The sequence below is a fragment of the Salmo salar genome, chromosome ssa13, assembly GCF_905237065.1.
Source record: "Salmo salar chromosome ssa13, Ssal_v3.1, whole genome shotgun sequence".
Classification (NCBI taxonomy): Eukaryota; Metazoa; Chordata; class Actinopteri; order Salmoniformes; family Salmonidae; genus Salmo; species Salmo salar.
In genome coordinates, this window is record NC_059454.1 from 64,444,584 (window position 1) to 64,465,709 (window position 21,126).

The 21,126-nt window shown below is 41.9% G+C and overlaps 1 protein-coding gene across 6 annotated transcripts in view; it reads left to right on the forward strand.

Annotated features, from left to right (window-relative positions):
- LOC106567559 (double C2-like domain-containing protein beta) overlaps positions 1-21,126 on the forward strand; it is a 365,846-nt gene that overhangs the window by 295,233 nt on the left and 49,487 nt on the right. For all 6 annotated transcript variants that reach the window (XM_045693459.1, XM_045693460.1, XM_045693461.1 and 3 more), the window contains one exon: positions 8,300-8,409. In XM_045693459.1, coding sequence (XP_045549415.1) covers positions 8,300-8,409 — 110 coding nt within the window. The remainder of the gene's footprint in view (positions 1-8,299; positions 8,410-21,126) is intronic.

Consider the following 21,126-nt stretch of genomic DNA (forward strand, 5'->3'; position numbering starts at 1 on the left):
GGGCTTTCTTGAGTTGTGTGTCAAGGCCAGTCTTCCTTGCTTTTTCTTCAGTCCTCATCTTTTTCCAGGCTCTGCAGTGATGCGGGGAAATTGTTTCGCTGTTGTTTCCAAGTCCCCAAAACTCCATGGTTTGTAATCATAGTACGGTTGTCTTGTACCTGAGGTCTTTATCACCAGAGGGTAGGTTCCCACAGGAAAGTCATCACCAGGCTGTCTTCATCCATTCAGTCCTTTTCATCGCCCGTCTCTGAGATGTCCGGGGCTGCATGTTTTTAAATTCACCCTGTAACTATGCAATGTCACTTTCCACCTGGTGTGACAGGCGCCTGAGTTCGTCCCTCGAGCGATCCAGTTGTTGCTTCATACTCTGTGAACCGGCAGCGCACGCTTGAGAGTCCTCTTCATTATCAGCATCAAATTTGTTTTTTCTCAATAGTTCACGTTCTTCCTCCTCTCCCCTCCTTTCTTTCCACTGTCTCCTCTATTGTTCACTTCTTGCTCTTTCTTCACTTTCCGCTCTCTCTCGTTTTACCTCTTCTCTTTTCTTCCTTAGTTAAGTTACTTCCACTTATCCTTTTGTCTCTGTCTTCATCATTGCAATGTCTTCTGATTTTGTTAACAGATTTATCCATTTCTCTCTGCACCTTCTTTTCTTGAGCTGCCATGAGGTCCTTTGCGTGGTAACTCTAGGGTAGAGGTGTTGATTGTGTCCTGGCATCATGCCATATATCTCCTAGTCCTTGATACATTCTACCCGGTGCCGGTGGTGGAGAAGAATTATCACCTTGAGCTACTAGTTTGTTTGGGAGTAGTGGATAAATTCCTTTAAACCTATCTCTGCAGTAGGGAGGGTGCGGTGGAGCATATGGTGGAGCGCTGCATTCTAGAGGAAACTTCTCTGTCTTGACGGAGGCAGGGTCTTTAATCTTTGTCAATTCCTTTTTCAAACAGGTAGCTTTCTGTTGAGTCCAGAATAGGTTACCCTCAGTTTTTAACCTCGACAAAGCAGTCACCGAAAACAGGGTGGATTTTTTTTCTCTCCCTTGGTCTTATTTTCCTGTCTTCTTTTCACATTGTCCTGCACATGTTGATATTTTGTTTTATTAAATGGCCCGTCCGTAAGCCATCTATATTCAGGGAAGTTAGGAACCAATATAAACAGGCAGTTAGGAAAGCAAAGGCTAGCTTTTTCAAACAGACATTTGATCCTGTAGCACAAACTCCAAAAGGTTCTGGGACACTGTAAAGTCCATGGAGAATAAGAGCACCTCCTCCCAGCTGCCCACTGCACTGTCACCACCGATAAATCCATGATAATTGAGAATTTCAATAAGAATATTTCTACGGCTGGCCATGCTTTCCACCTGGCTACCCCTACCCCGGTCAACAGCCCTGCACCCTCCGCAACAACTTGCCCAAGCCTCCCCCATTTCTCCTTCACCTAAATCCAGACAGCTGATGTTCTGAAAGAGCTGCAAAATCTTGACCCCTACAAATCAGCCGGGCTTGACAATCTGGACCCTCTCTTTCTAAAATTATCAGCCGGAATTGTTGCAACCCCTATTACTAGCCTGTTCAACCTCTCTTTCGTATCGTCTGAGATCCCCAAAGATTGGAAAGCTACCGCGGCCATACCCTCCTCAAAGGGGGAGACACTCTAGACCCAAACTGCTACAGACCTCTATCTATCCTACCCTGCCTTTCTAAGGTCTTCGAAAGCCAAGTTAACAAACAGATCACCGACCATTTCGAATCCCACCGCACCTTCTCCGCTATGCAATCTGGTTTCCGAGCTGGTCATGGGTGCACCTCAGCCACGCTCAAGGTCCTAAACGATATCATAACCACCATCGATAAGAGACAATACTGTGCAGCTGTATTGATCAACCTGGCCAAGGCTTTCGACTCTGTCAATCACCACATTCTTATTGGCAGACTCAACAGCCTTGGTTTCTCAAATGATTGCCTCGTCTGGTTCACCAACTACATCTCAGACAGAGTTCAGTGTGTCAAATCGGAGGGCCTGTTGTCCGGACCTCTGGCAGTCTCTATGGGGGGTGCCACTGGGTTCAATTCTCGGGCCGACTCTTTTCTCTGTATACATCAATGATGCGCTCTTGCTGCTGGTGATTCTCTGATCCACCTCTACGCAGATGACACCATTTTGTATACTTTTGGCCCTTCTTTGCACACTGTGTTAACTAACCTCCAGACGAGCTTCAATGCCATACAACTCTCCTTCCGTGGCCTCCAACGGCTCTTAAATGCAAGTAAAACTAAATGCATGCTCTTCAACCGATCGCTGCCCACACCTGCCCGCCCATCCAACATCACTACTCTGGACAGTTCTGACTTAGAATATGTGGACAACTACAAATACCTAGGTGTCTGGTTAGACTGTAAACTCTCCTTCCAGACTCACATTAAGCATCTCCAATCCAAAATTAGAATCGTCTTCCTATTTCGCAATCAAAGCATCCTTCACTCATGCTGCCAAACATACCCTCGTAAAACTGACAATCCTGCCGATTCTTGACTTCGGCGATGTAATTTACAAAATAGCCACCAACACTCTACTCAGCAAATTGGATGCTGTCTATCACAGTGCCATCCATTTTGTCACCAAAGCCCCATATACTACCCACCACTGCGACCTGTATGCTCCCGTTGGCTGGCCCTCACTTCATATTCGTTGCCAAACCCACTGGCTCCAGGTCATCTATAAGTCTTTGCTAGGTAAAGCCCCGCTTTATCTCAGCTCACTGGTCACCATAGCAGCACCCACCCGTAGCACATGCTCCAGCAGGTATATCTCACTGGTCACCCCCAAAGCCAATTCCTCCGTTGGCCGCCTTTCCTTCCAGTTCTCTGCTGCCAATGACTGGAATGAACTGCAACAATCACTGAAGCTGGAGACTCATATCTCCCTCACTGACTTTAAGTACCAGCTGTCAGAGCAGCTCACAGATCACTGCACCTGTACTTAGCCCATCTGTAAATAGCCCATCCAACTGCCTCATCCCCCATACTGTTATTAATTTAATTTATTATGCTCCTTTGCACCCCAGTATCTCTACTTGCACACTCATCTTCTGCACATCTATCACTCCAGTGTTTAATTGCTATATTGTAATTATTTTGCCACTATGGCCTATTTTTTCCCTTACCTCCCTTATCCTACCTCATTTGTACACACTGTATATAGACTTTTTCTATTGTATTATTGACTGCATGTTTGTTTATTCCATGTGTAACTCTGTGTTGTTTGTGTCGCACTGCTTTGCTTTATCTTGGCCAGGTCGCAGTTGTAAATGAGAACTTGTTCTCAACTAGCCTACCTGGTTAAATAAAGGTGAAATAAAAAAATGTGTTTAAAAACATTCAGTGGCGTGCTTAGTCCAATCATGCCTTTTCATGAAAACCCAGGTTAAGTCCTTTTCCATAGTGAGGTATTTCCTAATTAAAAACTGTAGATGGGTGGCGGGATTCATTGCGACCGGCCCCTTAGACAATGCTGCCATATCTCAAAATGTTTATTTTTATTTATTTATTATTCATTTTTTTATACATTTTATTTTTTAATTAGGCTCTACGTTTAATGTGAATACAGATAAATGAATGCAAAATAACCCTATATGTGTATAGTCTATCCCTTAACTCGCATAAGTTTATTTAAAACAGGGTGATAAGTAAATGATAACTGAATACCATGTAATGTATGGGTGGTGTAAAATAATTTTTCTCTATGGAGCAACCACGAAATAGTAAAGGGCTCAAGCTGACTTATAACTGATATAAACTTATCTCTGTGATAATATTCTCCTTCCAAGCGAGAAACTATTCAAAACTATTTCTTTTTAAAGTAACATGGGTCCGTAACACACGGTCAGGTGTATTCCCTAATACAGCAATGGTGTATGCTTTAAGGTTTATTCCCCCACAGGCAACTCTTAGAGCATCTCATCCAAATGTCCACTCAGTTAATTATATTACACAGGCATTATTGTCACGTCCTGGCCAGTATATAAAGTTAATTGTTTTGTAGTTTGGTCAGGGCGTGGCAGAGGGTATTTGTTTTATGTGGTTCGGGGTGGTGTGTTTGTTAAAAGGGTGTTTGGTTTAGTATTTCCGGGTTTTGGTTTATGTCTAGGTAGTTCTATGTGGAGTCTAGTGAGAGTATGTCTATGTTTGGTTAATTGGGGTTGGGACTCTCAGTTGAAGGCAGGTGTTGTCTATCTGCCTTTGATTGAGAGTCCCATATATTAGGGTGTGTTTGTGTTTGTGATTTGTGGGTGATTGTTCTGTGTTGAGCCTATGCTAGCCAGACTGTTTGTAGTTGTTCGTTCGTTCTTTTGTTTTGTGATTTTTGTACGTTCATTTTTTGAAGTAAATAAATTCTCAAGATGAGCATACACGTACCTGCTGCGTATTGGTCCTCCTTCACCGACAACAACCGTGACAATTATATTGTTTATAACTAACTCCTGATTTAATGTCCCACCATCCAGTTGTACCACACAGAAGACATGATACATAGAACAATTACAAAATACATAGAACAATTACAGAATACCTTATCGGAAAAATATTGAAACCCTTAACTCTATCACAACAATCAGCGTTTATACTTGGAATTTGCGCCCTAAATCCTATCACCAAGTGTCATCACAATCTCAACAATCGGCGTTTATACTTGGAATTTCGCCCTAAGTCCTATCACCAAGTCTCATAATCATAAACATGTAACCCAGGAATGTATAACCTATTTCCATCTGGGTGGTCTGTGCTTCCTCCCACAGGTTGTGTAACAATAATTTCACACTTTCAATTATTCCACTATTACAAAGAAATGTAGGTTTGTATAAATTTAACAGCGAGGCGACACTTACTTGCCAGAATGACTCATTAACCATAACGTGCTATAACAAATTACAGACTTTAGATATAACAAGCGTCTGCTTACCTTATAATTTTATTGCGCTTGCATGTGGATCAATGGTCAGTCCAGCGAAGTGGTCACTCGCTCCTGGCAAGCTCGCCAAAATATTGGTCAATTTCTTCAACAAATGATCAGGTCTGTATAATTATCAAACATACATTAGTAATGGAAAGGAAACACAGACTCTTTGTTTAAGTATTACAATTATTCTTTAGTAATACAATTGTAAGCAGACGTTGGTACAGAGTACAGTATATGGTTCTGCAAAATGTCTAAGACATCCTGTAACTCATAGCCTCTCCCAGTCCTCCTGGCCTGAGTTTCCCTGGCAACAACATTTTAATAAATCTAACCTCCCCCTGACAACAGCAACCATCTTATCAGCAATTAAAGCTCAGAAGTGGGTTTGACCGAAACTTGACCTTTCATCACAAGTATAGGGTCATAACAAGGTGAACGTGTCCAAGCATCTTCTGACAGGTGGCTGTTTTCATCAGGCCTGCGGCAGCCTTGTGTTCTCAGAAAACCAGTCGTATTCTCAGAACCTCAGATAGCCAGGTGGGGCCCAGACAGGAGGAGTATGTATGAACGTAGGTGGTTTTCACCTTCTGATAATGTCTGAAGGGCACAACACTCAAAACAGGTGTTAATACACACAGAGGTCTCCTAGAAGAGGACACACAGTTTATCATAACACAATTTATTAACTCTTTAAAAGGTATGTTGCCTTGGTTTAACCCTCATCACACCTACACCTTGTTTACTCATCAAAACCCAGCCCTTTCGCACCACTGTAAGCTATTACACTCATAATTTGGGCTATGAAAATAGCTACAATATTTCTGACACCATCCAGAACTATAGCACTATTTACCATCGCGTTAGGTTTGTTAAAATAGAGCCCAACATGTCAGCCTCTAACGAACGATGCACAGCCACTATCTTTATAGAGCGAAAACAAAGCACCACAGCACCGTGATAGACGAATACAACAGGGGATCTTATTGTTCAAACTTTTTTTTAATCAAACCCACTGGAATTAATAATTGCTTACTTACAGTGCCTTCAGAAAGTATTCATACCCTTTGACTTATTCCACATTTGTTGGGTTATAGCCTGAATTCAAAATGGATGAAATATATTTTTTTCTCACCGTCTGTCACGTCCTGACCTTAGAAAGCTGTTATTTTCTATGGTAGAGTAGGTCAGGGCGTGACAGGGGGGTTTTCTAGTTTAGTTTTCTATGTTAGTTTTCTATGTTGTCAGGTTCTAGTTTTGTATTTCTATGTTGGGTTTTGTTTGGGATGATCTCCAATTAGAGGCAGCTGGTCCTCGTTGTCTCTAATTGGAGATCATACTTAAGTAGGTTTTTTTTCCACCTGGGTTTGTGGGAGATTGTTTCAGAGTTTGTGTATGTTTCTACTCTGCGTCACGGTTTGTTGTTTTTGTTTCGTTCAGTTTATTGTGTATGTATTGCAAAGTTTCACAGTGAAAATAAAATGTGGAATGACACACGCTGCACTTTGGTCCGCTCCTTCCTACGACAACCGTGACACCGTCTGTATTTTTTTCTCACACACAATACTCAATAATGACAGTGAAGACATGTTTTTAAAAATTGTTGCTAATTAATTGACAATGAAATACAGAATTATCTCTTTTGCATAAGTATTCACAGCCCTGAGTCAATATTTTGTAAAAGCACCTTTCGAGGTGATTATAAGTCTCTAAGAGTTTTGCACACCAGGATTGTACAATGTTTGCCCATTTATTATTTTTTAAATGTTCAATTTTTATTTTTATTTTTATTTATTTCACCTTTATTTAACCAGGTAAGCTAGTTGAGAACAAGTTCAACAAGTTTATTGTTAATCATTGCTAGACAGCCATGTTCAAGTCTTGCCATAGATTTTCAAGCCGATTTAAGTCAAAGCTGTATTTAAGTCGCTCAGGAACATCCAATGTCGTCTTGGTAAGCAACTCCAGTGTAGATTTGGCCTTGTCTTTTAGGTTATTGTCCTGCTGAAAGGTGCATTCGTCTCCCAGTGTCTGTTGGAAAGCAGACTGAACTAGGCTTTCCTCTAGGATTTTGTCTTTTGTTTATCGCTGTATTTTGTTTATTTGTATTCTAAAAAACTCACTAGTCCTTGCCAGTGACAAGCATACCCATAACATGATGCAGCCACCATCATGCTTAAAAATATAAAGAGTGGTACTCAGTGATGTGTTGGATTTGCCCCAAACATAACTCTTTGTATACAGAACAAAAAGTGTATTTTCTTTGCCAATTTCTTTGCAGTATTACATAAGTGCCTTTTTGCAAACAGGATGGATGATTTGGAATATTTTTTTTCTGTACAGGCTTCCTTCTTTTCACTGTAATTTAGGTTAGTATTGTGTAGGAACTACAATGTTGTTGTTCCATACTCAGTTTTCTCATATCAAAACCATTAAACTCTGTAACTGCCTCAAGGTGAAATCCCTGAGCAGTTTCCTTCCTCTCCGGCAACTGAGTTAGGAAGGACGCCTGTATATTTGTAGTGACTTGGTGTATTGATACACCATCCAAAACCTAATTAGTAACCACCATGCTCAAAGGGATATTCAACTACAGCTTTTTAATTTTTACGTATCTACCAATCGGTGACATTTGTGAGGCATTGAAAATCCTCTCTGGTCTTTATGGTTGAATCTGTGCTTGAAATTCACTACTTGATTAATAAGAAACCTTACAGATAATTGTATTTGTGGGCTACAGAGATGGGATAGTCATTCAAAAATCATGTTAACCACTATTACTGAACACAGAATATGCAACTTCTTTCTGAAGGCACTCTATTAAGCTCCCAGCATTCGTTGATATGCCTATTGTTTTGTTTAATTGCAATCTGGCATTTGCATTCTAGGTCTTCGAAATGCACAGCTTTGTCCTTATGTGTCGCTACTGTTGGATTCTGGTGTTGACAAAATCACCCGAGAATCGAGAACGTGTCCTCTATTCTCTGGTGATTTCGTTACCATCGTGCACAGGGAAGTTGTTCACACCTCTAGGTTAACCTGAAAAGAGACTGATATAGATGAGATGAGACAAGAATCATTTCAATCTCCAGATTACATCTGAATTACAGATTAGAGCCTGATGGGGAGATGGTTGGGGATTTAACCCTTATCTCTGTAGTCATATGTTATGTGTTAGAGCCCGGAGCTCTGCACAGAGGACACGAGGTCTGTAAACTGATAGTGACTTCTGTTGCACCCTAATGGTCATGGTCAGCCTGTGATGGAGTGGAGGGCAAAGGTCAATACCTAATCCCAATTTTTATTTTGATATCTTTCTTGCTTGCTCTCTCTCTCTGTCAGGCCAATAAACTTCGCACCAAGACCCTGCGCAACACCCTCAACCCTGTCTGGAGTGAGACCCTGACCTACTACGGCATCACCGATGAGGATATGGTCCGCAAAACACTCAGGTAACCTTCTCCCTCCATCACCTAATTTGAAAAAGAGCGACACCAACTGGAGGTGGTCTCGAAAGAGGAGCGTATAATGGCATTACAGGCTAATGACTTTGTAATAGCAATGCTAATAGTGCTATGCTAGCAGTGGTACACAGCAGTAGTACACAGTGCAATGGCAGGCTAATATAAGTATCGCAACATAGGCTAGCAGTTATAGCAGTAAGGAATTAGAAGGGCTATAGTCCAAGTCGGTATTAGATAGAACATTGAGGCCCTGCCCGCCTTTGGAGAAAACAACCTGTGGTTACCTAGGTTACCCCATTGGCTCACAGCAAAAACTTTTTTTCAAATGCAATTTTCTTGTCTGTCTGTTTTAGCCAATTACAAAACTACATTTAAGAAAAGTACAACATGTCTAAAGATTACTTTTCAACATTGCCTGCTCCTGAGCGTTCTCACTACTTAGAAAAATGTAACATTGTAGGGCTTCCCTCATGCCCCTTTTCATGTGAGTGAGTGCTAGCTAGCTACTGACCGGAACATTATGCTAGCGAAGACCAACGACACAAACAAACAAACTATTCAGCTACAAGTAGTGAGTGGAGTTACACATGGATTATAATAAACAAGTTATATGTCTTACCTGTGATGAAATGTTTTCCACACACATAGTTACGTGTAGCCTACTTGGACACCATTTCTGCGCGTTAGCACTCGCCAATGGCATTGATTGCATAGGGAAGACCGGGGCTAAATGTAACAAGGGTCAGGTGTAACAGGTCGGCCTACATTATATTCACTATATGATCCTTGGTTGGCTGAGTGCCAGTGGAATGTTTTTTTGGGGGGGGACATTCAAGTCATGTTTCTAATGAGCAATAAAAACTAGCCTAATGTTTAGACTTTAGAGTTGAAGCCAGTCACTGATGTGCTAAAGCTCTCAATGTTATTGGATGAATCCCAGAACATATTCCCGTCTGTGCTAGCGAAACAGTCCTGTACCTAAGCATCCTACTTCCTGTTTGAGTTTTTGCTTGTGAGGAGAAGGCAGCAGGATAGAGTTATGGTCTGATTTGCCAAAGGGAAGGCGAGGGAGGGCCTTGTATGCGTTTCTGTGTGTGGAGTAAAGTGATCTACAGTTTTGTCACCTCTAGTTGCACAGGTGACATGCTGGCAAAATTGAGGTAAAACAGATTCCCTGCATTCCAATTCCCTGCATTAAAATCACCGGCTATGAGAAACTCCGCCTCTGGATGTGAAGCCGGTTGGATGTTCTGCCAAATTCTCTAAAACGACATTGGAGGCGGCTTATGGTCGAGAAATTAACATTCAATTCTCTGGCAACAGCTCTGTTGGAAATTCCTGCAGTCAGCATGCCAATTGCATGCTCCCTCAAAACTTGAGACATCTGTGGCATTGTGTTGTGTAACAAAACGGTACATTTTAGAGTGGTCTTTTATTGTCCCCAGCATAAGGTTCACCTGTGTAATTATCATGCTGTTTAATCTCCTACCCCAGATAGACTTCTGATTGCCTGACCAGGTCAGGCGACCTGGTCAGCAGAGAGATCCAGAAGCAGAGGTGTGAAAAGTTAGGGGGCAGGGTGGCTGAAAACAATTGAGAGCCCATCCCCCAGCACCTCTGCTCTCTGCAGAGTAATAAAGTTAGAGTTGAGAGCCTGGGTGACTAGAGTTAGAGGGTTTTGTACATAACGCCTAACCCCTAGCCTGCTTACCTTGGCATTCAATCAAATTGTTGCGAGTCATTTCAGGGATGCAAGCTGATGAATTGAATCCGATTTAGATTGACACCAAGGCCAAGATCGTGAAGAGGTCACCACATTTATCTAAGCCTATAAACAAACGGAATCAGAAAAGTCCAATATTGCAGGCTTTAAAGTAACTTTCCAGTGTTTACAGATTTCTATGAAATATGACTTATAATGACTTACAATATTAATTAAATAGTTTTCCTTTCAAAAAATGTTATTTTAGTATGTTAAAAAGCAGCTTCTATGTGTTGGAATGGTGTGGGCATACCCCAACAACAGAATGGTGTGGGTGTTTACTGGTCATTAAAAATATTCATGCAAGTAGACTGCTGATTGGCCTGCTCATCCTCCTCTAGGCCGCTGATTGGCCAGCTCATCCACCTTAGGAGTAGGACATCAAAGTCTGTAAGGAAATAGCAAGCATTTTTTAAACAGTCTGTTTGAGATACAAGTTTGAAGTTCAGCTTTTTAGGTGTTATTTCTCCAATTTATGCTTTGGCCACAAATACAGGTATAGGATGAGTCAACAACATTATTTGGGTATGAGTTAACAGAATATGAACTTTTAAAAGAGACATTTTCACAGGACATTTACTAGGTGTAAGCCCTTAGATCACAATATCTACTAAGCTAACATATGGAATTGTTTTAAGATGGTCATACAATGGATAATTTATACATTTGATTTTGAATTTTAGGACCCTTGTAGGTAAAACAAAATATGTATAGTTGATGAAATATTGAATTTAGCATTTACTGCTGTCATGACGTTGGCCTGTGGGTAAGGTTTATGACCCCCCCCCCCCATAAATACCTTTCTCCCTTCCCCTCTCTGACCCTACTGAAGGACTTGAATAGCCTGTGTTAAATATAGAGAGTCTGGGAACATCAAACAAATGGGGAAAAGGAACCATATTTTGGTAATAAAACCAGTTGGAAATATGCTTGGGAACGTAATAAGTATGTATGTAAGGTTCGGTTGTCATCTGAGACATTATGATTGATGACAGGACGACATAAACTGGACCTGAGAAAGTATACACCCTCTAGTTATCAGAGTAACATGTAATTGTTATGCAATTGAAATGTTTGATATTGAAATTGTTTGTTAGGAGATGAAATGTAATTTTAGCTTCCAAATGAGAGATTTGGGTTTTCATAAGGAAAGTGCCCTGCTTGATCAGTGGCCCACCCCTGTGAAGAGGAGGGGTTATAAACGATGAAACACATCCGTCCCCCCTCTCCACTATATAAGCCTTTGACGAAAAGATAACCAGGTTGTTCCAGTACGGGAGGTCTGCAGCCTCTACGTTAGAAGGACACACATGTCAAGGACAGAACTAAGCCAACCTCGGCGTGAGCTATGGTATGAACTGGTATGAACTTTGAGCTTATTCACTACAGAAGTGCTACTTCCTAGCCGTTGAGTTAGCAGCGGCCGCTGTCGACGTGGGCTAGGAAAGGACGGACGACGAATCCAGGCTAACAGACAGACGAAGATACCACCACGTATCCAATTTACTACCAGAGACATTCTTCCGAGTTTACAGGAAGATCTGTTGGCCAACCCGGCCAGCATCTACGACCAATCTACCGAAGCGCAGCTCAGAGTAAATATTTATTGCATTTTCCTTTTCCAAGTGGGCGGTAATTTAGAATGCATAAGATAATGTATTTACGATAGCATAGCTGCTGTTTCTGTGTTCCTAAATCTTCCCGCTCTTTCATTCAAGCCCAACCCCCTTTCCTTTGTGTAACCAGCTTTCATACAGGTTCCGTTCACCAGGGGTGAATTCTGTATGACATCATTGTATTCTGTGTATTTGTAATTCTGTGTGATTAGTTAGGTATTTAGTAAATAAATAATTAAACCCAATTTTGTATTGCTGATTCAACTTGTTAGCCAGGGTTCGTGAAGACTTTAAAACTTTCATTATGAGACTGAAAATAAGATAAGGGTTAATATTGACTGCTATCGATGTAAAATATTACTAAGTATTTTAAAACCTCTATGGGACCGGCGGGACGAATTCGTCCCACCTACGTAACAGCCAGTTGAATCCTGTGGCGCGATTTTCAAAACCTTTGAAATGCTATTACTTCAATTTCTCAAACATATGACTATTTTACAGCTATTTAAAGACAAGACTCTCGTTAATCTGACCACACTGTCCGATTTCAAAAAGGCTTTACAACGAAAGCAAAACATTAGATTATGTTAGCAGAGTACACAGCCAGAAATAATCAGACACCCATTTCTCAAGCTAGCATATAATGTCACAAAAACCCAGAAGACAGCTAAATGCAGCACTAACCTTTGATGATCTTCATCAGATGACACACCTAGGACATTATGTTATACAAAACATGTATTTTTTGTTCAATCAAGTTCATATTTATATCAAAAACCAGCTTTTTACATTAGCATGTGACGTTCAGAAAAAGCATACCCCCCGCAAACTTCCGGGGAATTTACTAACAATTTACTAAATTACTCACGATAAACGTTCACAAAAAGCATAACAATTATTTTAAGAATTATAGATACATTACTCCTCTATGCACTCGATATGTCCGATTTTAAAATAGCTTTTCGGATGAAGCACATTTTGCAATATTCTGAGTAGATAGCCCGGCATCACAGGGCTAGCTATTTAGACACCCGGCAAGTTTAGCCTTCACCAAAATCCCATTTACTATAACAAAAATGGTCTTACCTTTCCTGTTCTTCGTCAGAATGCACTCCCAGGACTGCTACTTCAATAACAAATGTTGGTTTGGTCCAAAATAATCCATCGTTATATCCGAATAGCGGCGTTTTGTTCGTGCGTTCAAGACACTATCTGAAATGGTAAATAAGGGTCGCACGCATGGCGCAATTCGTGACAAAAAAAATCTAAATATTCCATTACCGTACTTCGAAGCATGTCAACCGCTGTTTAAAATCCATTTTTATGCCATTTTTCTCGTAAAAAAGCGATAATATTCCGACCGGGAATGTCCATTTAGCTAAACAGAGGAAAGTAAACAAAGCTTTCGGTCGACGCGGGCACGAGCCTGAGTCTCACAGTACTGTAACCAGCCACTACCCAAACGCGCTACTTTGTTTCAGCCAGAGCCTGCAAAGCCACGATTCAGCTTTTTGCCGCCTTCTGAGACCCTATGGCAGCCGTAGGAAGTGTCACGGGACAGCTAAGATCCTCACTCTTCAATAAACAGAGACGAGAAGAACGACACCTTGTCAGACAGGCCACTTCCTGCATGAAATCTTCTCAGGTTTTTGCCTGCCATATGAGTTCTGTTATACTCACAGACACCATTCAAACAGTTTTAGAAACTTTAGGGTGTTTTCTATCCAAAGCCAATCATTATATGCATATTCTAGTTACTGGGCAGGAGTAGTAACCAGATTAAATCGGGTACGTTTTTTATCCAGCCGTGTCAATACTGCCCCCTATCCCCAACAGGTTAAGAGTTTATTCGGAAGATAACAGCTCTATGAATGTTCTTCCGTGGTGCCCCGACTTTCTAGTTAATTACATTTACATGATTAGCTTAATCAGGTAATATTAATTACAGAGAAAGAATTTTATAGGTTAGCATGTCATATCACTTAATCCGGCATTGCCAAAGACACGACACTGCTATAGCCCATAGAAACACACCAAATAACACATTTTTACATGGCAAAGCAGACAGCCAAAAAATGTATCATAAGGATTAGTGTCTGTCTTATATTATTTTTTTAAATGTTTTTACCCATATTTGGTCATTTTACTCGTGGCACGTTTTATCCCCTATGCACGTTGTTCTATTTTTACAGCCCGGTACTGGGTTACCTTCAGACGACTCCTCTGTGTGCATCATAAAGATAAAACAACTGACACCTTCGTATTCGTGAGTCTCCCCTTTCAATAGTGGCGAGTTATTAATTTTTAGCTCAAACGGTTCGGTCTGGACAGACGCTTTTGTGAGAAGACCTCTTCGAAATTAGGACATCCACGGCATAGCGTTCAAACGACTGCCTTAATGCTTGTGGATACCGTAGACCAAAACAAACAACACTGTTGTGTTCGTGAGTCTCATCTTTCGATGGTGGTGATTTCTTTACGGATCCTCTCGTGTAGAAAAACACTGCTTTCACAAGAACCATGTTATGGAATAGGCTTTAAATCGGCAGAAAGGGGGTAGTGAGCTGCAGTCACTGCAAGAAACGTAAATCTCTAGCATAAACACACAGAGAGCTATTCTATATTCAAAATGGCGTCTCCATGTGACGTGTGGGCGTGTCAATCAACTTTAGGATTTTTTATCTGTTTTATCCACTCATGCGTGATCCTGCCCATGCATATAATGTCATGGGCAGGATCACAAGCATAATGATGTCTAGAGTCAATGACACTTGTTCCTCAACAGAGTGCGGATCTTCCTTCCTTCTCTGCATCTCAGTCGCATTGTTTATCCTGTTAATGGGGCTTTAATTGTGTTGCTGAGCGCTCTGCAATATAGTAGAGTTTTGGATTTGTTACCCGTGACTTTCCAAGCCTTGCCTCTAAAACCGTTTGTGCAATGGCATAGTGTTTCCAATTCCAGGATCTAGTTCTTTTGGTGTGGGCTGACTACTCCCTTTTCTGTGTCAGCGGATTTAATGAGTTAGTACTGTAGCCTTCAGTGTATTAGTGTTTACTGGGCACCACAATGACCCAGAGGAGTTAATTATGTAAGAGATAATCAACAAGGGGCTGTAAGAATGAACTTCAAAGTCATTGAATTATCCTGTGCATTATAACGAAATAATACACACTCTAGAATACCCTTTAAGCCAATCAGAAACGAGTATTCAACAATGCCATGGTTTAACTATCAATAATGACCATTTCCTTTTTTTTACGGAGGTGTCTTCAAGCCTCCTTTGTTTGAGCTGTCTAAACATATGTACTCTACTCTGGTACCAGGTCTGTATGTGCTTTAGCTAACTTTTCTCTTCTCACTATCATTTTTAAAGACATGCTCCAGAACTTTGGCGACTAGTAAGTATTTTTCAAACCTCTCGCTTTCGGCTGGATGTGTCAATGTGTAGTTTATACATGCATATTTACTGTATTACCTCAATTAGCCATGAAATCCCTAGTTTGAAAGCAACTTTTTACTGGAAGCTGTGCTACGCCATTTTCCCTACATTTTCCCCCACGTGGGCCAGCCCCCTAGCAATTCAAGTTCAAGCCAATGAGCTTCAGCCCTTGGCCATTTGAGTGACAGTTAACAAGATGCACACACAGTAGAGCGAGAGAGAGAGCAATGACGTAGCGCACATAAACTACACATCTCATTCCAAAATCATAAGCATTAATATGGAGTTGGTCCCCCCTTTGCTGCTATAACAGCCTCCTCTCTTCTGAGAAGGCTTTCCACTAGATGTTGGAACTATGCGTTGGGGACTTGCTTCCATTCAGCCACAAGAGCATTGTGAGGTCGGGCACGGATGTTGGGTGATTAGGCCTGGCTCGCAGTCGGCATTCCAATTCATTCCAAAGGTGTTCGATTGGGCAGAGGTGAGGGATATGTGCAGGCCAGTTCTTACACACCGTTCATGACAAACCATTTCTGTATGGACTTCACTTTATGCATGGGGGCATTGTCATGCTGAAACAGGGGAGGGTCTTCCCCAAACTCTTGCCACAAAGTTGGAAGCACTGAATCATCTAGAATGTCATTGTATGCTGTTGCGTTAAGATTTCCCTTCACTGGAACTAAGAGGCCTAGCCCGGACCATGGAAAAACAGCCCCGGACCATTATTCCTCCTCCACCAAACTTTACAGTTGGCACTATGCATTGGGGCAGGCAGCATTCTCCTGGCATGTGCTAAAGCTAGATTCGTCCGTCTAACTGCCAGATGGTGAAGTGTGATTCATCACTCCAGAGAACAGCGTTTCCACTGTTCCAGAGTCCAATGGAGATGAGCTTTACACCACTCCAGCCAACGCTTGGCATTGCGCATGGTGATCTTAGGATTGTAAACGGCTGCTCGGCCATGGAAACCCATTTCACGAAGCTCCGGACGAACAGTTCTTGTGCTGACGTTGCTTCCAGAGGTTGCAACCGAGGACAGACGATTTTACACGCTACGTGCTTCAACACTCGGCGGTCCCATTCTGTGACCTTGTGTGGCCTACCACTTCACGGCTGAGCCGTTGTTGCTCTTGAAGGTTTCCACTTCACAGTAACAGCACTTACAGTTGACCAGGGCAGCTCTAGCAGTGCAGAAATTTGACAAACTGACTTGACGGTGCCACGTTGAAAGTCACTGAGCTCTTCAGTAAGGAATTTCTACTGCCAATGTTTGTCTATGGAGATTGCATGGCTGTGTGCTCGATTTTATACACCTGTCAGCAACGGGTGTGGCTGAAATAGACTAATCTACTAATTTGAAGCGGTGTCCACATACTCTTGTATGTATAGTGTATCAGCACATACACTGCCCTCCTGAATTATTGGCACCCTAGGTAAATATGAACAAAAAAGGCTGTGAAAGAATGTCATTGTTGTTCATCAGCTTGAGCTTACACTCAAAATATCATATGAATCTAACCTTTAATTTAGTTAATTTTTTAAAATAAAATAAAATCGTCATTAAGAAATAATTGTTTTGTTCAAAAACATGCATGTCACAATTATTGGCACCCCTGCATTTAGTACTTTGTGCACCCTCCTTTTGCCGAGATAAAAGCTCTGAGTCGTCTCCTATAATGTTTGATGAGGTGGCAGAACACATAGGAAGGGATTTGAGACCATTCCTCCATACAGAAACTTTCCAGATCCTTCAGAGTCCTTGGTCTTCGCTTGTGGACTCTCCTCTTCAGCTCACTCCACATGTTTCAATGGGGTTTAGGTCAGGGGACTTGGATGGCTAGTGCAAAATCTTGATTCTATAGCCCTAGTGTTTCAACTCTTTAGAGTCTGCCAACCCTGTTACTCCTCTCTTCATCCAAATCAAAGTTCAAGCAGAGAGTTCACCAGGAGATATCTTTGGAATCGATCGTCTTCACGTTTCTTATAAGTCAATTCATATTGCATATTTGATTGAGCTGTTTGTTGAATAGTAGTTTGCTGTAGGTTAGGCAAAGTGACCACAAGATGTGCCAAAAGAGAACGGACCAACTTTACTTAGCCTCCAGGTGCCTTATTTCAAATCCATGTGTAACCCCCCAAGCATCAATGGTATGGGTTCGTGGATCCCTGTGTAGTGAGTACGGTAAATGCCATTTCAGATGCAGACTTAGTCTTGGCATGTTAGCTTGTCTGTATTTATAAGTGTGTCACCACCACCTCCAGCAATGTACAACCTTTCTGTTGCGCTGTGATTGGAGAATTGACTTGTTAGCCGTCGGTCGGTCAGCTTGCCACAGCCAGCTCCATGCAGAGATGGCCCATATTCAACTCTCTCCACTAACCTTCAGGAGTTACAGATGTAAACCGCAAAATAAAGCACAAACCTAAACACCACTGGCTGAAATATTTTCCCAGACAAAACTAACAAATGGAGGCAGACAAAATTGCTGCTTCTTTGTGTGTGTGTGTAATTAACACTGAGTGTACAAAACATTAAGGACACCTTCCAAATATTGAGTTGCTTTGAGACCCTAATTTACCTTTATTTCAACAGGGAAGTCATATTGAGACTAAAGTCTCTTTTACAAATGATCCCTGCAAAATACATAAACAAGCACACAATAGGCAAGCACAGACAAACATAAATATACACGAAAAAATACACATGAAGATACAAAACACATTCAACTAAAACAAACACATTCTTTAATTAAAAAAGCCTCTGTTATCTGTATGAGGGGACACCAAAGCATCCAATTGAAACGTCCTCTGAAGATAATTCCAAACATAGACACCCAAGTAGTCTCCAGAGTTAACCAACCCTGTGACCGGCTTTAATAACTTCTCATTTTAAATCTTAACTGGGAAGTTAGGTAAGTCGGAAGCTTGTGGAGCAGGGCTTTGTAAACAAAAAGGGTGTAATGAGGATCTACGTGACTTCAAAGAGGTCCAGCCAACCTTTTGGTAAAGAATGCAGTGATGTGTAATAAATCTGTCTCCTGTGATAAAACAACAGGCGCTATGAAAAACGGCATCCAGGGGTTTAAGAGTAGTGGCAGCTGCACTTTGATAAATAGTATCACCATAATCAAGAACAGGTAGAAAGGTTGACTGCACAATCTGCTTCCTGTTGACTAGAGAGGCTAGATCTGTTTCTGTAAAAAAAAAAAGCCCACTTTAAATCTTACCTTCCTAAAAAGCTCATTCGTATGTTTTTTAAACATTAAATTATTGTCAATCCAAATACCAAGGTATTTGTATGCAAGAACTTGTTCGATTATAGCACCATCCGATGAGTGAAGGTTTAATCCCTCTGAGAAAATCTCACGAGAACTTTGAAAACAACATGTGTTTATTTTTGCCCGTATTATGTGTCACTAAAATAATCATGAAACCAAGAGCAGATGTTAGAGCCCAGGCCAATCGAGGACAACTTGTTCAATAAAATAGCATGATCAACAATATCAAATGCTTTTGATATGTCCACAAACAAGGCAGCACAAATCATTTCATTTTTTGCTAGACATGGAAGCCTGGAGATGAGACAATAATTATCAAGATCAATACTATCCACGTCTTATGGAGTTTCTTGATAACAATGTCAGATTTAAGATATGAGTTACTGAGCCAGCAATGAGGGGGGCAGCATACTTGAGCAGACCCGGCACCAATTGGTCAGCTCCTGTGGATTTCCTGGTATCTATAGTAAGTAAGGGATCAAGGATTTGTGCATTGCCAAAATGCTATAACTTATCTACCATTTTCGGAGTGAATCTACAAAATTTCTGAATCAGCATTTAGCCCACTCTTGGTGAAAGTAGGGTTAGACGCTCTTTCAAAAAAATAGCCTGTTTAAATAAAGTAATGTTTAAATGCATCAATGACAGAATTTTTGTCCGTTAATGGGGCCATAGTCTTAATTAATTTGCTTGGGGCAGAGAGGAGGAAGTGCAACCATTCAGAGATTTGACAGTTTTCCAGAATTTTGGCGGGTTTCACTTACAATCAGAAAGAGTGGTTACATAATAATTAGATGTATGCCTTTTTGATTAGTTTTACAAGATTACCAATCTGGGCAAATTATCAGCCAAAAAATGTCTCCACTGAGAGAGCAGAACCTACATCTCAAGCAAAAAAACAACATCAGCAACACACTCACCAGCTTTCATTGTTTATGTGAAATGGACATGCTCCAACTGATGCCATTGCGTGAAGACGCACACCACATAAGTGACTGAAGTTTTTTACTGCAGTCATATCGACACATATTCATTACAATGCCGTTATTGCTTTTGTGCTGATTTTCATTATTTATCAAGCACACTTGGTTGGTGCTTATAATGCTTTTTAGGCTACTGTAAAGGAGTGCGTAACTGGCTGCAGGGAAGTCAGGCGCAGGAGAGCAGAAATGGGTAGCAAACGGAGCCCTTTATTGAGGCGAACAAAAACACAGTGACAGTGACTAAGTTCAGGGCAGGGTATCGGGTGGAGGCCGGCTAGTGATGGCTGTTTAACAGTCTGATGGCCTTGGAAGCTGTTTTTCGGTCCCAGCTTTGATGCACCTTTAATGACCACACCTTCTAGATGATAGTGGGGTAAACAGGCCATGGCTCGGGTGGTTGATGTCCTTGATCTTTTTGGCCTTCCTGTGACATCGGGTGCTGTAGGTGTCCTGGAGGGCAGGCATTGTGCCCCTGGAGGTAAGTTGGGCAAACCGTACCACCCTCTGGAGAGCCCTGCGTTTGTGGGCGGTGCGGTTGCCATACTACGAGGGGATACAGCCCAACAGGATGCTCTCAATTGTGCATCTGTAAAAGTGTGTGAGGGTCTTAGGAGCCAAATTTCTACAGCCTCCTGAGGTTAAAGAGGTGCTGTTGCGTCTACTTCACCACACTGTCTGTGTGGGGTGACCATTTCAGATTGTCAGGGATGTGTACGCAGAGGAACTTCAAGTTTATCACCTTCTCCATTGCGGCCCGTCGATGTGGATGGGGGCGTGCTCCCTCTGCTGTCTCCTGAAGTCCACGATCAGCTCTTCTGTTTTGTTGACGTTGAGGCAGAGGTTATTTTCCTGCCACCACTCCGCCAGGGCCCTCACCTCCTCCCTGTAGGCTGTCTCATAATTTTTGGTATTCAAGCCTACTACTGTTGTGTCGTCTGCAAACTTGATGGTTGAGTTGGAGGCGTGTGTGGCCATGCAGTCATGGGTGAACAGGGAGTACAGGAGGGGGCTGAGCATGCACCCTTGTGGGGCCCCTGTGTTGAGGATCAGCGTAGTGGAGGTGTTGTTTCCTACCTTCACCACCTGGGGCGGCCTGTCAGGAAGTCCAGGCCCCAGTTGCACAAGGCTGGGTTCAAACCCAGTGTCCCAAGCTTGATGATGAGCTTGGAAGGTACTATGGTGTTGAAGGCTGAGCTGGAGTCAATGAACTGCATTCATACGTACAGTATGTATTCTTCTTGTCCAGATGGGATAAGGCAGCGTGATGACAATTGCATCGTCTGTGGATCTATTAGGGCTGTATGCAAATTTAAGTCGGTCTAGGTTGTCAGGTAAGGTGGAGATGATATGATCCTTAACTAGCCACTCAAAGCACTTCATGATGACAGAAGTGAGTGCTACGGGGCGATAGTCATTTAGTTCAGTTACCTTTGTTCCTGTACCCAAGAAAGCAATGGTGGACATCTTGAAGCAAGTGGGGACAGCAGACTGGGATAGGGAGAGATTCGATATGTCCGTAAACACTCCAACCAGCTGGTCTGCGCATGCTCTGAGGATGCTAGGGATGCAACTGGGCCGGCTGCCTTTCGAGGGTTAACACGCTTAAATGTCTTACTCACATCAGCC